At 48.2% G+C, this 16,661-nt stretch overlaps 1 protein-coding gene across 6 annotated transcripts in view; it reads right to left on the bottom strand.

Moving 5' to 3' along the window:
* Positions 1-504: 504 nt before the first annotated feature.
* Positions 505-16,661, bottom strand: part of DAPK2 (death associated protein kinase 2) — a 126,553-nt gene continuing 110,396 nt past the window's right edge. For 5 of the 6 annotated variants that reach the window (XM_041743425.1, XM_041743423.1, XM_041743424.1 and 2 more), the window contains 2 exons: positions 16,552-16,597; positions 5,787-15,084 (listed from right to left, as the gene is read on the bottom strand). In XM_041743425.1, coding sequence (XP_041599359.1) covers positions 14,476-15,084; positions 16,552-16,597 — 655 coding nt within the window. In that variant the 3' untranslated portion in view covers positions 5,787-14,475. Of the gene's footprint in view, positions 1,130-4,155; positions 4,240-4,331; positions 4,422-5,786; positions 15,085-16,551; positions 16,598-16,661 lie in introns of those variants that run through there. The other variant, XM_041743428.1, reaches the window with a different exon arrangement.

Below are 16,661 nucleotides of genomic sequence, written 5' to 3'. Positions count from 1 at the left end.
AAGCCATCAGTCTAGATATTGGCAGGGTTGATTTCTCTGAGGCCTCTCTCTTTACTCTGTAGATGGCTTCCTTCTCCCTGTGTCTTCACACGGTCTTTCTTCAGTGTCCTATCTCCCCTTCTTGAAAGGACGCCAGCACATTGGGTTGGGGCCCACCCCCAATGACCTCATTTTAATTTAATTACCTCTTTAAAGACCCTATCTCCAAATATAGTCATATTCTGTGATACTGGGGGTTGAGAGACACAACTGAGCCCCTTCTAGCAATGGTGATGGTAGTAGTAGTGGAGGGGGAACAGGCATTTAATACTGCATCTGTGCTGATGTGAGGGGGCTGAAAACCTTTAGGGAAGGATGTAGAATGCAGGTACCCTAAAGTCCAGAGGGGATGGTTCACTGTGACCTTCTGAGGCCCTGTCCACTCAGCACCCCAACCCTGGGTGCTCCCCCTGAGTCATAGGCACCCGAGCTAAAGAAAACCAGATTTCTAAAAGAAGCCACACATCAGGTAAATCAGAAGTTTAATAAAAAATGAAAAAAAGTTACAATACAGTGAGCTGCTTTTAGAAGGTCTACTGTGTTGGTCAGCCCAACATGCAGACTGCATGTGAGTTCTGGGAGGTCACAGAATTGATCCCTCACATTCTAAGATTCACTTCATTCATTCTTCTTGTTCCCACATAGGAGGCTTCTGTCTTTGACCATGCTAGGTCTGAACTCCCTCATCCCATGAGGTAACCTGCCCGAGTCTGGCCTTCCCCCATGATGATAATGTTCATTTACATTGTTTTCTCAAGTCCACACCTCCACTGCAGGTTCTGAGGTTGGCAGACAGGTGAAAGCCCGTTTTATGGAGAATAAGAGCTTTGGGAAGGTAGAGGCCTCCTCCATAGGAGATGACCAGAGCTCCCAGGGGCTCCTTGCTCCTCTGTAAATTCTTCTGAATCCTACAGGCCCATCTGTCTTGCAAAGTGTTCAGGGATGCAGAAATGCCTGGGTGCTGGTGATGAGTGGGGACCTGGAGTCTTCACAGAGAGATCCAGGCCCACTAGGAGGTACTGCTCCTCCTCCGGGAGTGGAGAGCTTTCCTCTTGGCAATGTCCTCCTCTGTGTCACTCTCACAATTCCTCTGGAAAAAAAAAAAAAAGGAAAAAGAGGCCCAGGGCAAGAGGGTCATGAGTAGCCAGGGATGGGGTTGTGCTGGGCAGCCTGGCTGATACGCCTGAGTCAGGGGCCTGCAAGCCAGGAGAGTGGAGAGATGCTTGGGTGGCTCAGTGGTTGAGAGTCTGCCTTTGCTCAGGGCATGATCCTGGAGTCCTGGGATCGAGTCCTGCATCAGGCTCCCCTCAGGGAGCTGCTTCTCCTTCTGCCTGTGTCTCTGCCTCTCTCTCTGTGTCACTCATGAATAAATAAAGAAAATCTTTAAAACAACAGAAAAAAAGCCAGGGAGGTGGATGTTGAGGTAAAGGTTGTTGTTCTGTCCAGAATCTGGGAGTGGATTGGGTGGGGGTGGGAAGGGACCCAAAATGGGGCCAGACCAACTGCCTTGAGGCCTCCTTCCCAGGAGGAAGGAAAGTAGGCAGTGCATGTAGGAGAAACCAGGCCCCGGGAGAAAACAAATTATAATAATAGTGAAGATGACAGGTGGTGTTCTTTGTAGCTGTCACATAACCAAGACCACTTAGATAAGTGCTCTGTGGGTTGACGGGTCTCCTGAACTCAGCCTAGAGAGAGAATGGGAGACAGGGGTGAGCCACAGGGTCCTCCCCAGGCTCTGACGGCCACTGTGCCACACCCCTCTGCTCTGACTAGCTTAGGCTGTATCTCCGGCAAGCCTTGTCAGTTTTCCAGGGACATGGCTCCTGTGCTCCATCTTTATGAAAAAGGAAGAGTAAAGTGCATTCCATGGCTAAACCAGGGTCAGGGCAGCCGTCAGGGAGGTCATACACCCTTTTTTATTCAAGCCACATCAGTCTAATCACACTATTAAAATTTATTTAAAAAGGTACTAATTCAGAAAGACTCCTGTGTGTCATAAAAAAATCTGTTTTTGGATGTTCAGTTTTAAGGCTGCCTGAACAAAAGGACCTATTATTACTATTAACAACAACAACAATATCATCATTATTATTGAAAGGAAATTCCCTTTAGGAAAACTATATAATAGATGTCTGGGACCCAAGCTTTCCTTTTCCACTTGTAGAATGAGCCACTGAGCTGATGGCACTGAGTGTTTAAGTAAAAAGAGGGCTAATTTTAAATGTTTGTACAAGGACAAAAATTAAGAAAGAATTTTATATTCTTTCTAATTATTCTCTGGTCCTGTCTCCCCATGGCCTCCATTCTATCAGAGCAACTTATGTGCCATGTACCTTCCCAGAGCCTTCTCTCTCTCTCTCCTTCCCCTGTTCTGAGCCTATTGGAAATCCAAGGTCAAGATTAACTTTAGCCAAATACATCCTGGACCAAGCCCGGCTATCACAATAAAAATAACTCAGGCTCTGCTGAATAGCAACTTTTTAGCATGAGTCAGAGCCAAACAATGAAAAAGTAAGCTGGGGGAAAGTCTGCCTGTCATTAACAGGGATTTTCAGAGGGAAAGTCCAGTCCCCTTGAATAGCAGATGAGAGCAGTCAGAGAAGGGACATGGCTTTGCCAAAGCCACACAGTTGGTTTGGGCCTCTGGAGCCATAAATCCTCAAAACAAGAGCAAGAATCAACAAGAACTTCTGCTGAAGAAAGAGGATCCCAGGATGTGGGGGCGAGAGAGGAGCTGTGCCAGGTCCTGGAATGCAGCCCGAGCGCTGGGTGTCCTGAGATTGTTCTGGGTTGACTATCCCATCCGTCTCAGGTAGCTGCCCTTCCTGAACAGGAGCCACTTCTGTCCCTACCTCTGCCCATCCCATACACTTCTGGGGCCTCACCACATTTGATGAGTGGCGGGGAGCATCTATCCGGGGCACCTCTATGAGCCGAAATACTAACACTGCATTCTGAAGCACTGGCACTGCATTTTAAAGTCTACAAGGAGATTTTACACAATAATAACTGATATTACACAGTGAGCACTTAAAATGTCAGGCTCTAAGAATATGTCATTTAATCCTCATATCTACCCTATGAGGTAGGACCTGTTGTTAACCCCATTTTATATGTGATAGCATTTTGGCACAGAGAAGTTAAGTAATTTCCTCAAGGTCACATAACTAGCAAGTGGTTGATATGAATTCTGAAAGTCTGGTTCCGGAGTCCACTCTCTTGACCAGTGTGAGTTCCTCATTTTAAATGTATATATGGGGCACCTGGATGGCTCAGTGGTTGAGTGTCTGCCTTTGGCTCAGGGGGTGATCCTGTGGTCCTGGGATCAAGTCTTTCACTGGGCTCCTTGCATAGAGCCTGCTTCTTCCTCTCTGTCTCTGCCTCTCTCTGGGTCTCTCATGAATAAATAAATAAAATCTTAAAAAAAAAAAAAACTTTTGGAACACCTGGGTGGCTCAGTTGTTGAGCATCTGCCTTTGGCTCAGCTTGTGATCCGAGGGTCCTAGGATTGAGTCCCACATCAGGCTCTCCGCAGGGAGCCTGCTTCTCCCTCTGTCCATATCTCTGCCTCTCTTGGTGTTTCTCATGAATAAATAAGTAAAATCTTTAAAAAATAAATGTACATAAACAAGCTAGTCAAATATCATCTAAGTATTATTATTGTTGTTGTTGTTATTGTTATTGATGGCAATTGAAAGCAAAGCAAATGGAAAAACTGAAAAACGAATATTGCGCTCTGATTCTACAGTAGATCTTTGGATTGTCAGGAATACATTTTGGATGGATTGTGGTGGTCTCGTTACTCAGAGTCTTCAAGGCAGGCTACAAGTCCTCAGGGACTGGGGCAGTGAAGCGGCAGCAGCGCTCCCTCTGAAGACCCACCAGGAATGGATTCAGGATCCTCCAGAAGCCCATGCTGCCCCATTGGACTGCTCCCCTCCTGGCACCACCCCAGGTGTCCCCCTGAACAAGCAGCCTCTGCTGATCGCACAGCACAGAGGAGAACAGGACGAGCAGAACAGCGGAAAATAGTTAGGACCCACCTGCTCCCCTCCATCCCCGGGCTCCAGGCCACCCCAGAATGCCGCCCAAGAAGCGAGCACTGCATGTACCTACCAGGTCGCCATCTGGCCTCAGGTGCACCTTCTTCATCAGGGAGCGGGTGAGGTGGTTACACAAGGAGACGATGCTGAAGGAGAGCTGGGGGAGAGAGCAAACGGGCTGCCAGGTGAGAAGGTGCACAGCAACCCTGGACGGGCCCCCTGCTTCCCCGTCCCTCCACCCCAACACACCTTCCATCGCCTGCGGACATACTGCTTCTTGAAATTCTCCAGGTTGACCACAGACTCCCTGCGGACCAGGGCTTGCTGGTTGTCCACCGGCTGGGAGACAAAGCAGAGCGTGGTGGCTGACAGTGGGCTTGGGTCGGCAGCCACCCCCCCAAGCCCCCCACCGCATGCCGTCCTTAGCCCGAACCTGGCACCTCCTCAGAGGGCAGGGCATACGCAGAGGGACATCGCCTTGAGGGCAGTGGTTACCGATGTCTCAGCTGTTGAGAAGATGCCCCTGGTTCCCCTGAGCTCCTGTGCCTACAGCCAGACACACTCTGGCTGGGCTGGAGAATTGTGGGAAGAATGGAGGTGGGGCCTTCAGTCCTGGCTCACTTTGGGGAAGGGTCAGGGACAGCAGTCTAGGATGCCCACTGTGTGCTGGGCTGGTTCTGGGGCTTAGCAAAACAGATGGCAAATAGAACATTAGGACTCTGTTCAAGAGTAAATTGAAGGAAATCAGGGATTCAGTGGAAGTGAAGAGGAATTTGGATGTAAAGTTGCTTTTCACAGCCTGGCAGCCAAAGCTCAGCATAAAGCCCGACTTCTCCACCAAGCCTGGCCTGGCTTCTCTAAGCCTCTGTTTTCTCATCTGTATTATGGGGATAATAGCTTTATTAAGGTATAGTTGATGTATAAAAAACTGGACATATTTAATGTAAATAATTTGATGGGTTCGTTGCTTCTTGAATTCCTTCCTTTCTGTAAAACCAGGTTTTACTAGATCAAGAGATGGGTTTCAGAGGTTCAATGAACCTCCAGAAATGGTTGGCAAATTTTGGTGTATGAACTTGTCTATGAATGCTCAAGCAGCATTATTCTCATAGCCAAAAAGTAGAAACAACTGAAAAGTATATTGCCTGATAAGTGAATAAATAGAATTCCATACAATGGAATATAATTCAGAAATATTATTCATAATACAATTGACCCTTGAACGATGCAGGGGTTAGGGCACTGAACCCCTACACAGCCAAAACTTTTGACTCCCCAAAAACTTAACTACTAATAGCCTATTGTCGATCAGAAGACTTACTGATAATATTCACAGTTGATTGACACATATTTTGTATGTTAACTGTTTTACATACTGTATTCTTACAATAAAGTAAGCAAGAGAAAAGGAAGTGTTACAAAAATTGTAAGGATGAGAAAATACATTTACAGTGCTGTGCTGTATTTGTAAAAAAAATATTCTACATATCAAAAAAAATCCACATACATCCACATATGCAGTTCAAACCTAGGTTGTTCATGGGTCCACTGTACCGACGTGTGCTACGATGTGGATGAACCTTGAAAATATTATATGGAGTCAAAGAAGCCAGACACAAAAGACCACATGTTTTATAATTCTATTTACATAAAATGCCCAGAACAGGCAAATTGATAGGGACAGAAATTAGACTGGTACTTGCCAGGGCTGGAGAGACGGGAGGGTGGAAGATGACTTTGAGAGGGTAGGAGGTTTCTTTTTAGAGTGACAAAAATGTCCTGGAGTTAGATGGTGGTGATTGTTGTACAACCTTGGGAGGATACTAAAGACTACTGAATTATATTCTTTTAAATGGTCAATTTTATGGCATGTGAATAACATCTCGATAAAAAAATTTAATTCAATGGGTGTGTATAGATACACATTTCTTCCAAGGAGAGTTGATAGATTTCATCCATTCTCAGAGACCTCTGTGATCTCAAGGAAATGAACGGCCCAGGAGAATCCATATGGTTTTATCCAGCTCGATTTTTCTCTCTGCTCCGACAGCCTCCTCACAGCAATGCCTCACGTGGCTCCTCAGTGAATGCTGAGTGACATAGCTCGTGGATTCCTGAGTGCTTGTCTTGTCTCCCATCCACGCTTGGTGCACACTCCTCCTTTCTTGTCTATTTTTCATCATGGCGCTGGGCACCAGGGAAACCAGTGCATGGGGCTGGCCCACACTGCTCAAGACTTACAATCTTCTGGCGGGAGGCACACTTTCCATGTCCACCCAACGCCCTGTGCTCTGGGAAGGCCTCTGCGTGTTTCAAAGCCCGGTTCAAGCGTGACCTCCAAGGCAGCTTCTGAAAAGCAATGTCTCCCTCCCTGCCATGACTGAAACACAGGTGAGCTCTCTCAGTTTTTCTCACCAACCTTAGCACTAGTGAAAAACTACTTGAGGGAACAGAAGGAATTTTCTTCATGGTTTTGTCAATGTTCTCTGCCCTACCTCCTCCCTACCCAGAGCATACACCAGTGGGTGCGTAATAGTTGCATAGTTAGTTTCCTTGAGTTGCTGAAGAGACACCCTGGCATGAATTCCTAGGACCCAGGACCTGCTCACTCCTGCCAGTGAGAGGCCCAGGCACCCGGATCAGCAGCCATGACACTGTGACTCCCTGCAGCTCTGCCTGGGAATCAACAGAGCTCTGTGGGGGGGCAGGGAGCAGGTTGGAAAGTACACACACCCTTGACATGGAGGGGGGATGAGAGAGCCAGGGGCTGTTCACCCTCTCAAACTAAACTTTGGGCCAAAGAATGAGGGGGAGTGAGGGGAGAAGAAGTAAAACAGAAAGGGAAGAGAAGAGGGTGAGGTTGCTGAGGGGACCATCAGGCTAAGCTGCCCCAGCTCTTTCCTTAACTGCCTCTTACCTTCTCTGCTGCACCTGCAAGCTCAGCCCCGGGTCTAGGTCTCACCGAGGGGAGACACAAAGAGCGCATAGCTTGACTTTTCTTGGTATCAGCCTTCCAACAGCTTCCTGGCACTATTGATGGAACCCAACAAGCTCACCAAGACCCCCAAGGCCTGTACTATCTGGATCCTTCTCTAACCCAATTTCCTCCGTCTCTCCTGTCACTGTGGTTCCCATCACATAGTCTGCTTTCTGGCCCAGGAACCCAAAATCTCAGGGTCTCTGTCCTTGCTCCTTCATATAGTCACTTCGTCACTTTGTTCAGTTTTTGCTCAAATGTAACCTCCTCAGGGAGGCTTTCCCTGATGACTCTACATAAAATAGCACCCCAATTGCCCCATACAATTCACTGGGCCTGCACCCTACTTCCTCTTAGCATGTGTTACTACTTGACATTTTATTCTGTATTTATTTGTTTTTTTGTTACTCTCCCTCCCCTGCACCTCCCAGGGTGATTTCCTGCCTCCCCAGCCCACAGAATATTTCTACCTCTAACTTCACTAATGTCTGCATTCACTTTTGAGCCTAACTCTTGTAGGGGATGTTTGCACTGTACTTGGAAAAGTCTGATGAAGTGGGATCAGTAGACTTGGGAGGGAAGGGGCCTCTTTTTATTCACTTACTGATTGGCACTCTTGCCAGAAAAGAGATGTTGAACCCCATGGCTGGAAGGTCAACATGAAATTAGGGGCATCCCATTAGTAAGAATCCTACCTTCCAACTGGTCCAGCACTACCAGCCACGGAGCAGAGAGCCCAGCTAAAATACGAGGGAGAGCCATTCCCAGAAGCCATTAATGGGAGGTGATACAATTGCTTCTAGGGCTCTGTCTATGTGCTACACGAAAGAGCATGAACTCTCAGCATAAACTGAGAAGGAGGCCACCCAGGCATAAATCTGTCAGGCTGGCCTTTCCTAATCAATGGTTGCTAAGAGGTTCACCACATGCCGACACTACCATGCAATTCTTGAAAGTCAGAGACCTATAAATTCTGCAGTGAAATCTGTTCCCTGAAGGAATGTGGCACCAAGACTTTTGATTAAATAGGGGTGTCCGGGGGATGGGGCTGTGCCCTGCCTTCTCCTGGCCCTCCCCTCTCTGTGAACAGATAGTACCCACCTTCTAGCTTATGGTCCCTTGGCCAGAGAGTAAGCGCAATTACAACCAAGGCTCCTAGGAGCACGTTTAGCATCTTGGAAAAATGTCAGGAGGGGAGGCAAGAAGACAGAAGGCTGTGGCTGAAGTCTAGTTTTGTTTATGGAGATGCAAATGGCTTTGAAAAAGTCCAGCAGGGTGTGCTAGGTCAGCACCGTCGTCCACAGAGCAGGGAGACAGAACAGCAAGTGTCTAGCCCCCTGGGCACAAAAAGAGAACTCTGGCTTTCTAGAAGAGGCACTCTGATTTTCTCTCACTACCCGGCCTCCCCCAGAAACTGCAAACAGATTGCAACTTTCCAAACTTCCATCTGTCCCACTTCTCCAGGCCCATCCTCCACTGAGAGTCAGGGACACCTGAGTACCCACTGCCCTCTCCAGCCTAGGTCCGAATGTCTCCAACTCCACTAATCTCCATTAATTGAGTCTCTCTGTAGCTGGCATCTCCAATCCTCCGTTTTGCTGGCTGGAGCCTGGGCTCTGGGGCCTCATCTTCCAGTCTTCCCAGGGAAGGAGCACAGGAGACTTATGGGGCCCTGAGTGTCTCCCTCCTTATAAAAGGGTGGGGAGGGATCCCTAGGTGGCGCAGCGGTTTGGCGCCTGCCTTTGGCCCAGGGTGCGATCCTGGAGACCCGGGATCGAATCCCACGTCGGGCTCCCTGCATGGAGCCTGCTTCTCCCTCTGCCTTTGTCTCTGCCTCTCTCTCTCTCTCTCTCTCTCTCTCTCTCTGTGACTATCATAAAAATAAAAAAATAAATAAAATAAATAAAAAAGGGTGGGGAGAGCTGTGGCAAGACTGGGTCTCTGCATACAGGTTGTCCTGTACATAGATTCTTCTAGAAGCTAATGGGAAGAAGTGGGAATGCCCCTTTCCTTGCCTGACCTGGTCTCATTTTTTTTTCTTTTTTTCTTTTTCTTTTCTTTTCTTTCTTTCTTTCTTTTTTTTTTTTTTTGTGGTCTCACTTTTTTGAGCTAGGTCTCTCAGCACTTTTAATCCTCTTCCCAGGACCTTCAGTCTTCTGAGCAATTTTTTGGTCCCCAGGAAATGCTTCAAGAGCTCTCCCTCCGGTATGGTTACAGGAGACGGGGGACCTGAGAGATGTTAACAACCAAATGCCAGGTTGCCAAACAACCAAATGTTTAGATCCTGATTTGAACACACCAACCACAAGACATCCTGGGGAAAGTGGGGATGGGGGAGTATGGACTATGTATCCACATGATATTAAGGAATTATTCTTGGTTTTGTCAGGTGTGATAATGACAGTAGTCATAGGAAAGAGAAGGTGCTTAGTAATTAATGCCGAAGAATTTATGAGTTAAATAGGTTAAAGTAAAATAAATAAATAAATAAATAAATAAAAAAAAAATAAATAGGTTAAAGTTTGCTTTAAAATACTCCAGAAAAAGCAGTGGTGCAGATGAATGGAAGAGCACTGGCCATGACTTGCTCACTCTTGAAGCTGGGAAATAGTATGTGGAATTCACTCTACCGTTTTGGATACTTGTGTGAAGATTTCCCATATCACAAAGTTCAAAACAAAAACTCCCCCCTTGTTAAATCTCTAAATCTCCTCTTTAATCTCCATTCAACAGGTCCAGGGTCCTGACCCCAATCTGGGCTCATCCCCACTCCTCCAAGTTCCACACAACACCTTCTCCATAGGCTGCAGGTTGGGAAGGAGGTGTTGGAAGCGGGACTCACCCTGAAAATGTTTCTGCCCCCTGCCACCCCTCTTACCCTTTCTCAGTCCAAATTCATCTCTCTCCCATTTTCTGGAATATTGGGTACCTCTACTTTTTCACTCAGCATGGCCTTTCCCAACTCCCAGTTGGGGGGGGGGGCTCCCCATCTGTCCCAGACACTGAGTCTTTTATTCAAGGATTGTCTTGTCCTTCTCTGTCACCTCCCTCCAGAGCCAGAGCACAATCAGTGTTTGTCCAAATGAACTGGTCCCTTCAGCTCCTCAAAATATGCCCGTTGCTGGGTCTCCTCTACAGGGCAAAGAATCTTCTCCACAGGCCAAGAGTTTCACAGACAAAGGAGAAGAGGCCATTCAGTTCCACAGACATTTACAGAGGCTGACAGTGAGGGCTGGTAGCCGGGGGCATACAGGCCACCTCCCACATGGGCCGACTGTGCTGCGTGTCAGAGTGAGGTGGGAAGCCGCCCTCTTCATAGTCACCTGAGGTGGAGGGTGGGCGGTGCGGGGAGAGGGCTGGAGGGGGAGACCGGCTTCTCCTGTCATTATCACTCTGCCCCAACCCTTCACTGGCAGCCTCCTGCCTGCCGTAGAATCACCAGTTACCATGCTAGCTCCACCTTTCCCAACGCAAAGCTGAGCTATCATGGACCATGTGCATCTGTGTCAGAGCGGGGACAGGCTGCTGCCTTCCCCAGGTGCCCACTCTCCAGCTTCCTGGGGAATCTGTAACTGGGAAGATGTGACACACTGAGCCTCCTCTCCCCAACAGCCCAGGGTGGCATTTGCACAGAGCACAGAGGCCAACCTCTCACTGCCTGGTGAATGAAAACTCTTCCTTTATGGCTAATATGGCAGAGCAGCCCCCGCCCCCCCGCCCCGCCCCACCAGGCCTTCCTCCTTCTAGGTACCAGTGAAACAGTCCCCTCCCAACACCCCATCCGGCCACTGTCAGCCCTGCCCCACCCTGGACTCCACTGTTAAAATGCCAGCTATGGGCAGCCTGGTGGTTTGGCTCTGCCTTCAGCCCAGGGTGTGATCCTGGGGACCGGGGATTGAGTCCCACGTCGGGCTCCCTGCATGGAGCCTGCTTCTCCCTCTGCCTGTGTCTTTGCCTCTCTCTCTCTCTGTGTTTGTCATGAATAAATAAAATCTTTAAAAAATAAAATGCCAGCTATGGGCACATGGCGGGGAATCCGACAAATCCTCCGGCGGGGCATTCCATGGGCCTCCTGGGGCTCTCCCCTTTGGCATCAGGTTCTCATGCCAAAGGGTGATAGGAGTTGGACCAGCCAGGTAACAGAGGAAGGTCACAGTCTCCTCTAATTTCCTTGAAGATTGGGGGGGGGGCATTTGTCAGTTCATTTCAATTTGTGCTCAGAAGTTCTTAAGTACAGAAAAGGGTCTGCTTATAAAACATCTCAGTAATCAATAGTTACCAATTTCCAGACATGAACACAGAGAGGATGATTCCATGACTGTGAGGAAAACCACTTACGGTTCTAACCCCAACTCTGGGGATGACCAGTGCGGGGACTTCAGACAGGTCTTGTCCTGTCAAATGCTGTAAACCAAGGGTGTCTGGTGGCTCCCCTCTCAGTAGCTCCCCACACGAACAGTGAGTGGCTGATGCTACAATTCTAAACTAACTGCTTTTCCCTCCCTGTTCCCAGTCTCCTTAATTCAAATCATCATCAACGTCTTACTCCTTTAATGCATTTTATTTCAACCTTCACAAGTAAGTCTAACCAGAGTCACTGAACTGGGGGCTTCCTTTCCTCAGGAAATCTGGCTAAATGAGGTAAAGATCTACTGACATGGCGAGAGGGACCTTTGATACTTGCAGTGTCTTAAGCAGTGTCTTAAGCCATTAAGCTGATGAGTATATCACATCTCATGACAGGACAAGTAAGTTCTTGGAGAGACTGTACTCAGGTCACTGTACCCAGTCTCTCAGGCAGGGCACAGGAGACAGGGCTTTGCTATCTTCCACTGACTCCAAATGCACATTTTTGGATCTCTGAAATCAGGACTTACCTAATTAATGGCATCATATCATTATTGGCAGTCTGAAGAGAAGGTGGGTGTTCCAGGAGATGGCCACACTGCTTCTATTAGACATTGGGAGGCACTCAACCTCAGACTGTGTGATGTTAGATTCTCTGCCTGAGGTTCTTTTGGATCCCACTGATTGTGCAAATTCAGAAAGCAACCCTGCATGAGTTTTCAGCCCTCCATCTAGCATTAAGGATGAAACACTCATGTTTCCTTGCTTTCTCCTTTTGCATGATGGCTTGATTTCTCATTTGCCATCTCAGTGAGAGTGTCCCAGCTTTGGGAGGAGGGAAGGCAGTCTCCTATGGCACTTGGCTTTTTTCTTTCTTATTTTTGGTACATAAAATAACAATGCATCTTATGTTTGATGAAAATATGGTTTCTTACATCTGATGGAAAAAGTTTCTGTCACAAATATTATACATAATATTTGGAATGATCTAACATGATCATGGAAAAAGAGGTAGACAGGACTCTGAAGAAATGGTTGCATGGGGGCAAAGTCTCATGTCTTGTCTTAAACCATTTGCCATCTGTGCTGCTCCCTGGCCATCCCCCCACCCCACACCACCCAGGACCTCAGGCCGTTAACCAGTTTGGCACCCATCATGGCTCCCCATGACTCCTGGGATAAAAGCTCTTTAATATGGCAAAGTACCACTAGGCATGTTTCCTCTCCAGCCACATCTACACCATACACACACCTTATCCTCTCCCTTCTAGCATTCTTTCCGTCCATGTAGTTTCAGCTTCCATGCCCCATTTACCACAGAGCCCTGGCATGACAACTCTGTCAGGAACACTTCTTTCTCCCTGGTTTGCTTAGCTGACCTCACCTCCAGCATCACCACCTCAGGGAGGCCTTCCCTGATTAGATCAAATGCGCATGGCTGCTAGTGCAGTACTACACACTTCTCTTTCTTAGCATGTGATCCACCTGCAGGTTCTACACTTATAGAATGTTCTTGACTAATGTTGGAATTCTTTACCTGACTATGAACTTCATGAAGGCAGTAAATGTGCCTGTTTTCACTCAACATTGTATCCCCAGTGTCAACCTGAGCGCCTGGCAGTTGGCAGGTGCTCAAAAATTATTTGTCAATAGATGGATGGCTGACTCTGAGTATCACTGCCCTCTAGGCAGAGAGCCGGGGGGCAGTTAGGGGAAGCAGAAAGAGCAACAGACGTATCATCAGAAGACTTCCACTTTTCCCACTACTGTGGCTTTGGGCAAATCACATCCTCTCCATTTCCTCATCTCCAGATTGGGAATAACACACACCCTGCCTATCTGACAAGGGTGTTTTGTGAGTCTGTGAAGTCACTTTGAAATGATACAATCTGGTCCCCCACCTCCAAGCTTCTAGCACAGTGCCAGGCCCACACTCTACCATGCTTTGCCCATATGAGCTGGCTGACTGGCCCCTCCAGGGACATGACCTCATGCAGTCCTTAGGGAGGTGTCAAGAAGGGACCACTGAGCCTGTGCTTCCCAATTTTAAGCTCTCATGTAGTTTCTCAACTTTCAGGGCCCCATGCCCTAGGTTCATAAGAAAAGGGACCTTCTTATCGAGTTCCTTTTGGTCTTCATTTCTAACACAAGGTTGGGGCCTTTAGCCAGAAAGTGGGGGGAAGGAGGAGATGCTGCCTCTTGCCTCTTGCCTGTAGGCTGATCTTCACATGGAGACAGGGCTGGAGAGAACAGTGAACGGCACCCCCTCAGGATCCACTTCTCAGGACAATCGTCTAAAGGTATGAGGCATTCTACCAATACTTGGCAGAACACAGAACTACGTGAAGTTGCTAACTTTACCTCTGGAGCTGAACTTTAACGTGAAGGTGGATATTTAGAGCAAAGTCTCAATATTTCTTCCCATAGACCTCATCTGAGGCTCGGGCTTCTTGCCTTTCTGTTTCAGCCAGCGACCAAAGACTTGAGTAAGTAATTTTTCAGCTCTGCATCAATTTCCTCAACAGTTACATGGAAATAATAGTAACAATAATAATACCACCCACCTTCCAGCTCACAGAGTTCTTTTAAAGACGGAAGACATGAGTGCAAATGAAAGATAATATTTTCTCCATGCATTTTTAAATCCTCCTTCTGTAGCAGGAAAGCACCACACTGGCTTATTGTCATCCCTAGTTAACTCAAAGATTACCCAAGATCTGCATCCCATAAGGCATAGAGGTGGGAAGTGAGATGTGAACAAACCCATTATCACGAATCAATTATTGAGCATCTCCCCCGGGCCAGCCATCCTCCCTCTGAGGAAGGGTACGAGGAAGGGTATTCATTTGCAATTGTTTTAACAGCCTGGCTACCCTGCCAGTCACCCTCCCAGAAAACCAGGTTGGTGAGAGGAGGTGCAGAATGAATAAGTAGCTAGCACCTTCCTGATTCTGGATTCTGCTACAGATATAGACTCTGCAGGATAATTCTAGCTGATGCCCAGGCAGGGCACTTGGAATCATGCTTCTGCAAATCATCCAGGATGCAGTACTGACTGGATTCTGGTACTCAGAGCTTCAAGCCGGCCAAGACTTCCTTGCTGGATGATGTGTCGAGCAGCTCCACCAGGGACTCCCTGGCATCCCTGTGGAACACAGAGCCTAGGCCATCTGTGTTCCTACTCTCCTGCTGGAAGCTGCCCACCAGTTCCTGGATCCACTGTAGGTCTGCTGAGAGCTCCTGCCTTAAAGCTTCAAACTGTGCCTGCAGATGCTCCAATTTCCTGCCCATGCTTCCGAGGCTGGACCCTGTGGCCTGGATATCTTCTCGCAGGACCTTCTTCAAGGACTCCACTTTGCGGAATTCATACTTGAGCTGAGATAGGTCATGCCGGGCGCTCTCATTCTCTTCTCGGTACCACGCTTCTTTCTCATTGTATATGGAGATCAGGGTCTCCACATCATCCTGGATGGTGTCATGGGTCCCTGCCAGGGCACGGCATCCCTGGTCTACCCGAGCCACATCCTCTACTACACGGGCAAAACGTTCAAAGTTGACGTAGGTGTTATTGGGGGGCATGCTTGAGTGGCATTTGAGGGTGTATTCTCTCAGGCGCTTGGTCTTCAGCTGGGCAGGCTCTGTCTTCTGCTGTTCTGGGGCTCTGACTTCTCCTTTGGACTGGTGGGTATTTAGATAGAACAGCCAGGATTAAGCTGAGTTCTGATCCAAAGGGCAGTTCGAAGTGCAGCCAGAAGGCACATAAGCAGCCTCTTAGGCTTTCACTGCATGCATCAGGCCATGGGGAGGACCATGATGGGACGAACATTTCCACAGATGATGAAAAAGATCAAAGAGTACAGGGGTGTTGCCTGCATGCTCACTTCAGGGTAGGGGGCCAGGGTCCATGGCCATTAGAGGTCTCCACATGCATAGCATTTAGGGGGCTCACACAGGCAAGCAGGCCATAGCCAGGACTCTGCAGGCATCCACTCAAAGGCAGGAGCAGGCAAGGCCATGGCTGACAGAAGGAGGCTGAGGGGCTTCTCTCCTTTAGGGCTAGTTGGCATCCTGGGTCTCGGCAACTCAGCACAGTAAGCCCAAGAGCCTCCCTAGCTCTGTGATCTGGGCCTGCTCCAAACCTAGGGGGCCCTTGGCCTTCCCCATCCTTTAAGGAGCAGATGAACCTGACCTTTTCCAAAGCATTCCAGCCCTCCTTGCTCTCCACTCCATCCTTCATAAGCCCTACCCTTGCTCATCTGCATACTCAGATCACCCTAGCCAGCCCTCTCCTTTAATGATCCAAGTGCATGGGAAATCTGGTGATGCCTGGGGAGTGCACATCTCATTAGTCAGCAGAAGTAGGGCCAGAATCCCCATCTCCTGGTTTCTATCCCACCAAAGTGTTTTGTTCTGTTTTGTTTTCTTCAAGTAATCCCTGTGCCCTATGTGGGGCTTGAAAGCTTGAACTCCCAGCCCCAAAGAGTCAGTAAGACATCCCTGGCCAAAGTGCTTCTAAGTTGTGACTAGACAGCAAGACCTTCCCAAAGCAGCAGCTGGAAGCCCAATTACAAAGCAAGTTAGGCAGAGAGTTCAGCTTTGTGCCTCTACCTCCCCAGAGGGAACAGCATTGCCCTGAGGAAAGAGGCTTCCAACTCCAGACCCTGTTCCCTGAGGTCTCAAGGTACCTGAGGAAGCTAGCTGACTGTATAGAGTGTCATCCTTTCTCAGAGCCCCAAAAGTCAGAAAGAAGGAGCCTTGGTTACAGAGTTGAGGTTTTTAATTGTCATTGCTTTCTCTCTACAACTCAGGAGTTGATTTCTGCTTTGAGAATGAGAGTGACATGTCCTCTGACAAAGTATACTTTGTAAGATGGCCCCAAAGATAAAGGACTTCAATGGAGGTTTGTGAGGGTTTCATTTCATAATTCACCTGAACCCATGAAATATAATCTTAAACCTATAAACGTCTTTGAACAAACCCAGACCACTTGGCACTTGGCATCCCTGCCTGGCTTTCATCTGTGCCCAGGAGTGGGTATTTCTAGCAAAGACCTCTCCATGGGCCCTCTGCATCTGCCCGCTGCACTCAGCCCTGGCGACAGATCAGGATCTGCTTACTCACTGGCACTCAACACCATGCCCTTACCGTGATCCAGGGGTGTCTGAGAGCCTCTTGGATTGTGAGCCGTTTCCTGCAACAAGGATCAGAAAACAGTGATGATCCATGAGGACAGAAGCTGAGAACAACAGTCCCCA

This window comes from Vulpes lagopus, chromosome 2 (assembly GCF_018345385.1).
Source record: "Vulpes lagopus strain Blue_001 chromosome 2, ASM1834538v1, whole genome shotgun sequence".
NCBI lineage: Eukaryota > Metazoa > Chordata > Mammalia > Carnivora > Canidae > Vulpes > Vulpes lagopus.
The sequence above is the reverse complement of the archived record's forward strand: the minus strand, read 5'-3'. Positions and strand labels throughout refer to the sequence as shown.